The sequence below is a fragment of the Eucyclogobius newberryi genome, unplaced genomic scaffold, assembly GCF_026437365.1.
Source record: "Eucyclogobius newberryi isolate DKJ021-1_F unplaced genomic scaffold, fEucNew1.0.hap1 SCAF_9, whole genome shotgun sequence".
In the NCBI taxonomy this organism is placed as follows: Eukaryota; Metazoa; Chordata; class Actinopteri; order Gobiiformes; family Gobiidae; genus Eucyclogobius; species Eucyclogobius newberryi.
Window position 1 is genome coordinate 10,200,068 of NW_027316532.1, and position 8,900 is coordinate 10,208,967.

The following is an 8,900-nucleotide window of genomic DNA, read 5'->3' on the forward strand; positions in this document are numbered from 1 at the left end:
TGCCCTCGGGCTCGGTCCTCGTCTGCAGCGTTAGTAAGAACCTGAGCATGTGTGTGAGCAGTGCTGGAGGGTAAGAATGTTCTATACATTAACAACGGGTGGTTTCGGCCCCATGACACTAACGGACAGAGTAGAATATTCTGTTCCTCAAGAAAACTGCTATGAACGTTGTTTTATCAGAACAAAAACACTGAGGGTGACAGTGGGTGTTAAGAGCGCTCGTCTCCTAAACAAAACGGCAGCGTACGTATTGTCGTTATGTCCTTCCTTAAGCAACACTTCTCCCATTTTTGTATGAATGTGTGAGTGAGGCTGGAAGTGTTCGGGGGGGCAAAGGTTTCAGTCTGCCCCAGGGCAGCTGTGTCTATTGAACTAATATTCAACCATCAAGTGTGGAAGAATAATGCCGCTTTATTATCTAAACATTAAGATGCAATGTGATGTCAACTGGAGAATTAAGATGGATAGATTTATTTGTCTTATACAAGTTGTCACACGCAGTGAAATGTGTTTGGATGAGAAGAATCTGTCATACAAACAGCACAATATTAAAGATAAAAACTTGATCCTGTCATGTTAAAGTATTGACTCTAACATTCTATCCAAACTTAGATAAAACTTTACAAATCAAATTAGCCAGACACTTTTTTATAGTCTTTCCTGCTCTATTTTATTTCATCCACATAAAACGATCGCTTCAGTTTGGTTCACTTTAGAACCAGATGGTTGTTTTGAATCTTCCTGCTTTCATACATCCTGTTTCTGCTCCTCAGAAATGAATAACTCTGCAATCTATTATGGCAGTAGGTTCTTGTAGCTGTAAGATTGTATATCAGTTTTAACCTTATATCAGAGACACAATAAGATGGATAAGACAGTTTGAGTATATTCTTCTGTCCCAGGAGAGCCCTCTAGGTCACAAACATTCTTTTACCCAATGCAATGCCATCTCCTCCACGTTTGGCACAGAGCACGGTTAATCGTGTGTGATTACCTCCACTTTCATCTGATTCAGCACCTCTATCTTCACCATGTGTTGCTCATTCACACTGCACCGGGGCGAGAGTCAAAGTGGTGAAATCACAGCCGTGTTAAAACCCAACTTTCTGACAAACGCCGTAACTCCTGCTCTGATCCAGATGTGTTCGGTATGCACAACATTCACAAGGCGTTCAGGGCCCCCGGGGATCCTCGGCTGCGCGGGGAGAGGAGCCAAAAATAAGACAAGAAAGAGTACTGTTACTTTAAAAGGATATTACTCAAGTCCAAGCAAAAATATACCTAAATGATTATACACAAGAAACAACAAAGTGACTGAAGACTATACTGCCTGACTGGATGTAAAGATACAAGCAAGAATAGTTCAAACTCACAATTGGAGAAAAGATGAATTAAAGTAGCCAAAAATGATTACAGAAGGTTTCAAAAGTTAAGTTTCACCTCTTCATCAATTTGGAATAAAAATATACATCACTGAAACCTTTAGATCTGACATTTTCAGTGTAAAAGACTAACACCTCCTCAAAATTGAAGTTAAAGGAGACATTATTCTTTGTTTCATGTACGGTACTTAGTAATATAACATAACAACTGTAACATAAGTAGATCATAAGTTTAAGAGCCTGCTCAAACATGCCCAAATCAATCAAAATACAACTTTGAGTAAACTAATGATGAGGAAACACTGTTCTGACAAGGTTAAAAGCTCATTAAAGTTGATTTAGCAAAATATGTCCCCTTTAACCAGGCAGGGCCTTTACATAATCATAACCTTTCCCCAATAACACAACATACTGCCACAGAGATGTCTTAAATCTGCTCAGCCCCGAGGACACGAGAGACAGAAATAATGCTGTGATTGTGCAAAACTTTTCCCAGAAGCAAAAGAAGGAAGAATGTGTATTTATCACGGTCGCTTTCTTCAGAGCTGAGAAAAGTTCAGAGGGGCTCGGAGATGCAGAGGGCGGCCGGGGGACATGCATGGTATTTAGGGAATGCCAGTCCAAAATATTTACATTCAAAAAGCCAAATGCCAGTGTTTGCTCTGGGGAATAGCAGTGAAAATAAACCACTTACAAGCTTCAAATACCAGTATTAATTCAATATAGCAAAAATGTGGTTGTTATTTGTCCATGTCCTTGGTTAATGAGCAAGACACTCTGTTGTAAGAGCCTGGTGTAGGAAATACTAGTGTGCATTTTGAGGCTAACTGCCAACCGGAAAGCACATTATGTACCTTTTTTTTGTGGATCCAATCTGTGTCGTGTCTCGTCCCAGAACACTGTTAGTCACAAAGGACAAACAAAAGATAAAGAGCTGGTGAAATAGCAATTATCTGTAAGGTTTATCGAGATATTTGACATGACAATATAACTGTCACTAGACCAAATACTCCTCAATATTTGTCATAAGATAAGATAAGATAAGATATTCCTTTATTGTCCCACATGGGGAAATTTCATTGGTGCAACGCAGGTAGATAATTGAGGAGAACAAGCTGCAGTGCATGTGCCAAGGACACTATGGGCTGAGAGTGGCGTTCAAACCATCAATCTTTGGCTTAAAGTCGGGGCACCTGACCTTTTTTTTTTTTAACTGAGGGAATTTCGTGTCTTCCCCCAAAGAGTATATTGTAAGAGCTGCACGTTGTGACAAAATTAGACCACTGGGCGATGTCTGCAGCTGACAGTAAAGTACTGTAGTTCTTGCTAACCAGGAAGTAAGCTCAAAAGGCAGTGCTCTGATTGGCTGCGCTTGTGTGGTCCGCCTTAACTTCACTCCGCTATCTGAAAAAGCTGTTCCAAAGCCGTGCACTCGCCTGAAGAAGAATGCATGTGAATACAATGAGTTTGTTAGAGCTATAGACGAGTTAAAATATAGATTGAAATGCTTACTTTTTCATTTTGAGGTATGAAAATCAGCCCAGCTTTTATGGTCAAACATGAACATTTGCAAAACACTTTGAGCACTAGTCAAACATAGTCTATATTTCTGATTTAGTGTTTTTGTTCTGAACTATAATGCTGATATATCCGTATGTAATTTGCTCAAGCGCTCATAGGCCGCTCGTGCACAGTGGGAGGTCTAGGACGTTTGATTACAGATTAGCAATCACAACTTCCTTTTTAAATGAACTGCACGCACAATGCTTCTATATGAGTTTTGAATGACGGAAGTTGTTGCAGTCAAACAGAAAAAGCCACAGGACAACAATGCACTCAGACTGGCCCAGTAATTTAGAGACAAGCCCAGACCAGGACCAGGACCAGGACCAAACATGGGAACAGAGCTATTACAGAAACAAGTTCAAGCTCACACAGCCATGGACACCACATCGGGCCGTGCAGAGCCTCCTCTTGTGTGAAAGTGGCTTGGATATCTCTATTTTAAAAGATATACACATGACTGACATTACTCACTGCATTTAAAGATAGATGTTTTCAATATAGACACAATAAACATGTCGTGCATTCATCAAGGGCCTATTCTTGTTGTATACGGTTCACATGACTGTAACATGTGCAGATGACTGGACTGGAGGCTTTAAATGTCTTTTCTCAGAGGATAAAATGAAGAAAGAATTAGATTAAAAAAAATATTAGATTAAGTGTAAATGTGAGAATGGACTTTTGAAACCTTTTTGCATGCCCTTGTTTTATATATTTTGCTGTATTTTGTTGTTTTTAATGGTTTAATGGCCAAAAAACCCTGTCAGATTCTGAGTCTGAATATCATATTTTATTATCATGATTCATCAATTACCGTAATTGACACCATCAACAAACTACGGTACATTAAGTGTCTAAACAGTCTTTCATTCATATTATCAAAATAGATCATTCCTCTAGTATGTGACCATCTTGATGGAAATCAATCTCATAAAAAGCGTGTGACATAGTGACATAAAATGCACTCGAAATGGACAATTTTGCTTCCAAAATCATCACAATTATTACTTTTTTAGTTCTTACGATTATATTGAGATCTGAATAATCATGATAATAGATTAAACAAATAATCTTTACATCCCTATATGGCATATTTATTTATTTTATGTCCTTCACGTATGTTGTCTTGAGTTTATTTACATTGACCTAAATTTTGTAAAGTGCTCAGTAAATACAGAAGTAAGTGTGCAGGTCAGTACTTATTAGTTAGTAATTATTTGCAACATCAACTGGAACTTTGTCATAATGATGAGAACATAGTTTATTGAATTATTTTCATATTTCTTTTGGACGCTAATACAAATACAAAAATAGGTTTTATAGCTTATATGTGTAGTGACAACATGAAGAACTTTGTATAAAAGTCCATTAACGCCCCTATTACCACTAGCTGTTGACTTATAAGAAGTTTAAAGTTCTCAAATTGTAGATAAACATCAAAACAACGCACAGAAAATCAATTTATGAGACATATATTAAATTTATTCTATTATTGTGAAATGTTAAGGCATACATACAAATGTTTCCTTTACAAAAGTTCACAGCAACATCAGAGCGGCTCAACCTGCCGAACCGAACCACTCACAATCGTCCAAAGTTATAAGTTAAACACAAACAGGGTACATCTTTGGCACCATATAAACACACAAACAATACATAATAATAATAATAATAATAATAATAATAATAATAATTGTAAATAAGATGGAAAATAATATATTAACATCTCTATCACTTCAAATAGCCTTTCATATTGTAAACACATTCCAAGTCACAGAGCATCGACCAGCAACGCAAATACTTGACAAAACCAGCTAAGTAATAAGTGTTTTGGAAGTATAATTGAAATAGTCCAGTTTTATAATTCCCAAAGCTGAACATAAGTCATGTACAATCAAAAGCCTCTCACATTTAGCAATTCCTTATGTCTATGTAAATAGTCAAATTTAATAGGAATAAACTCCAGTTTTAATGGACAATTTACAGTGTGGGTGAGGCGTCCCGAGACAGGAACCCATGTTGAGAATGTAGGTTATTTTAACAAGGGAGCAAGGGTCAGACTTTTTCTTTAACAGGAGCATTCCCTCATTTAGGAATGTGAGAAGATTAGGATATGGAAAATTAGACCCCTGTGCAACGTTGTCAATCTGCGCCGGGCTATTTTTTAAAAGAGAAAGTCCCGAAGACTTTAGGTAAGGCATTCAAAGTACATTTTAAATAGGAGGGACAACTGTTAATTTAAGATAAATAGGGGGATGCTAAATTTACAGGATGCCACTAGAAAACCAAACATAGAAACCTAGCTCTATGCACATACTTAGACATCACATTACATATGAGCAGCTTTTACAAATATAAATAAAACACATCAAATGACATAGATTAACTGTACATCCGCAGCCATCATGCCGAGTCGTGTCCCTGTACCTTTAAGGACTTGTTGTTTTTGTTGTTTTTTTTAGAAAATTGTGCAGAAATGTGTAGAAAAGTCCAGCTCTCCTTTAAAAAAAAAAAAAGTCATTGCTTATTGATGGCCTTTTGTGAACGCCGTTGTCTGGAGGGAGGAGTTTTGCCCTTTAAATAAGAATCTCAACCATTTCTGATTCTAAGGCATTGGCTTTCGGCTCCTGTGTAGATTCATCTGAAAGAAATAAAAGAAGGAAAGATGAGTGACTGTTGCTAAGTTAGATGCTGCATTTTGAGCCTGATAAACACTTTGCATCATCATGTTTTGCAATAGTCCTTTTAGAGATATGTTTATAACAAAGCACAAGGTATAAAACGAGTCAAAACGTCGTATCCAGTGAGTTATCCACGTTGCCGTAATGTCCTGACCTCACATTTAAATGACGTTGCGTTGAGAAAAGGCCGATGCTGATTTATAGACGCAGTATTAACACGGCCTGTCAGTGGCTTGTATCGAGGTGACAAAGGTCGAACATGCCACCCACCAAAAGCGTCTGCTGCTTCAGATTCCTGGGGCATGTCGGCTTCTGTCTCCACCGGGGACGCCTCGCTCTGGGTGCCCCTGTCCCGTCTGAGGACCGCGCTCTTGGGTGTCAGCAGCAGAGCCCCGCGCGCAGCACCTGTCTGGTCATCCGAGAGGCTCTTCTTTGCTGCAAAACGAAGACAAAAGGCCCCGGTTAAATTATGCCTCCATTTTTACGACCAAACATCTGCCCGCGCGATTGCTTCCCATGCTTATTCCGGAGGGGCTATTCTTGAACGAGAGATGATATGCATTCCAGTTTAAAACGTCTATTTATGTTTGGGGCTCGACTCTTAGTTGCTGATTTTTTTTAGATGTGTACATTTCGGTCTGGCGTCTCCGAGTCGTCTGCCAGTTGTCGCTCGATACATTTGTTATAGTAAAAATATCCCAAATTCCCCACTAGTGTATGAAATATCAACCTTTAGACAACCTTCAGAGACTTGTCGAGCAGTGCACACAAAGTCAGGAAAGGTGAAAAAGCTGTTACACTTTTATAATAATGTGTAGTGTATCTGTTGTGCGGTACAGTACTACAATGACAACTTCCAATGCTGCTTCCACTACTATATCACTACTACTACTATACTGACCTATGATCGCTGTGGCGCTGGACGCAGTGTTGATGGATGGGACGGAGCGGGCCAATCGCAGCCCTTGGTTCTCGAGTCGGCCCTGCTCCAGTTTGGATCTGTGGTGCAGGACTTGGATAACGGCGTCTTTCTCCAAGAGCTGAGCGTGAAGTGCGCGGATCCTGAACGAAAGACATGGCCGAAAGTTTAACGATTGACCCATAATTCAAATTGTGCATCTAAAAGTAGCTTGGTCAACACCATTTACAAAGAATTAGCTCCAGCTTCATCATTTCTTAACAATAGAATCATTGCATACCTGTTTGCCATCTCCTGGTTCCTGTGATTGGCCAATGGCAGATCTTCATTGAAGCTGCTGTTTGGGGACGTCCGTGGTGAATGCTTAATGATTGTAGTATCCCTGAAAGCAACATAAAGACAATTTTGTGATTTAGTACAACAATTATAAACAAGATATGATGTACGGTAGAATGAAACATGGTGGTGTCATACCTCTGTGCAGCAGCAGTAGCAGCAGCGTCCATGGCGAACTGCCTCATGGTGCTTTCCTCCAGATATTTCTGCTCCCATTTGGTGATATCAGCTTCAAGGGCTAAAATCCGCTCCTCTTTTTCCCTCAGCTGCTGTTCCAAAGTGGACGCGCTGACCTCTGAAGATGTGCTAGTGCTCGTCTGTTTCTAAAAGCAAAGCAAAACCTACATCATTCACACTGTTCGTTTTAAAAGGTGAACAATTGCAAATACTACCACTTTTACTGCTACGAGTGCTACGTTTACAGCGTCTGCGATTTCTAATTCTTCTACCGCCTCTATGACTTCCCCCTGGGCCATTCCAAAATGACTTTACTTGGAAGATGGAATGAGAAGGAATCTTTCTCAACATACAACGTCACAAATACAGAGAGCCGTAGGAGTAAGACCGGGACTTATGTGTCATCAGTAACTCTGATTTTAATGTAGCTAATCACAATTTCAGGCCTAGCAAATGGAAAAAAAAAAAGTACAAGTAGGTCAAGATGTTTACCCAAAAAAACTACTAAAACTACTAAATAACTAGTATAACTACTAAAACAACTAAATTGCAGTAATGTGAGTTTTTATAATGTGTTACTTTCCACCTCAGATTCTAGGAAAAAAAGGCATGTGCCACACAATAAACCTATAAGTAAAAGTAGCAGTATTTATTTGTACAACACTCTAAGCCGGTGCTTTACCTGTTGCGCTCTCAGGCTCTTCAGCTCCTGCTCGAGTCGCGTGCGCAGTCGCAGTTCGAGCGTTTCTCGTTTCTTGCATGCCGCCTGCAGCTGGGCCAGTGAGCTCTGCAGACCCTCCACCTTCTGCACGTAGGCCCTCTTCCTGTGCAGCTCCTCCTCCAGGAGACGGCTCCTGGTCTGGGCCGAGGACAGGGCCTGCTCCATGGTGTCCCGTCTCCTCTGGGACTCCTCTGCATACACGCGCAGGGCCAGGACCTGCTTCTCCAGACGCTCTCTCTCTCGCTGCTGCTCTTCATCTGAAACACACAAAATACACAAATGCATTGTCAGCCAATATCAAAAGTATATGAACAATTGTGGCACAGAGGGGGCCCATGAATCAAAGGAAAGCTAGAGTATACTTTTGGTTGTTGAAGGGGAAATAAAGGGCATCTTGCATAAAAACTTATTTATAGGGCTGTAACAAATTATATTTAGTAGTCGACGAGTCAAACATGTATTTCTATTGTACATTGAGACTTTTTGAATACATTTTCAACCAAATAAAGGTTAAAATACTCTGAATGATGAAAATCTGAAATTTTTTTGACATTTTGATTTAATAATCCCACTGTCAAACTTGCTATAAAAGGTCTTTTCGTATGGATTTTGGAGTCTGTATTGCGATTATTTTTTATAGATGCAAAGTCACAATTAGTCAACTAATCGTTGCAGCTCTACTCTTTTGAAAACAATCTTGCATATTTTTCTAAAAGTATGAGCCCCAACATTTGTAGTCCTTCCAAAAGCTCAATGCACCTGCCGTTTCAACAAGACAAAAAAGCTTTCTCCTTGATTAACCAAATAGACACTAAACCCATTTGAACTGTGATTGTGCCAGTTTAAAATGAGGCTGATTACACAACATTAGTGCATGCCTGTGCGGGGAATTCAGACTTCCTCTTATCCACTTACGCACACAGGCATAGCTTTGTGCTGAGAACGGCCCAGGAATGCCTCAAGTAAACAAGCAGCTCAAAATATAATTCACCTCAAATCTGCTTTTAAGAAATTATATAAAGATTACATCCTATTTTTGAAAGTGAGTGTACACTGGGACAGTGCCAAGAGCATAGAACATAAAGGATGCACCTATGGAGCAGGGTGAGAAAAGGCAG

General features: G+C 39.6%; 1 protein-coding gene across 2 annotated transcripts in view; it reads right to left on the reverse strand.

Annotated features, from left to right (window-relative positions):
* Positions 1-4,408: 4,408 nt before the first annotated feature.
* amotl2a (angiomotin like 2a) overlaps positions 4,409-8,900 on the reverse strand; it is a 7,620-nt gene continuing 3,128 nt past the window's right edge. For both annotated transcript variants that reach the window (XM_072439120.1, XM_072439121.1), the window contains exons 6-11: positions 7,744-8,039; positions 7,023-7,207; positions 6,829-6,930; positions 6,531-6,691; positions 5,900-6,064; positions 4,409-5,589 (exon numbers count right to left, since the gene is read on the reverse strand). In XM_072439120.1, the coding sequence (XP_072295221.1) occupies positions 5,525-5,589; positions 5,900-6,064; positions 6,531-6,691; positions 6,829-6,930; positions 7,023-7,207; positions 7,744-8,039 (974 nt within the window). In that variant the 3' untranslated portion in view covers positions 4,409-5,524. The remainder of the gene's footprint in view (positions 5,590-5,899; positions 6,065-6,530; positions 6,692-6,828; positions 6,931-7,022; positions 7,208-7,743; positions 8,040-8,900) is intronic.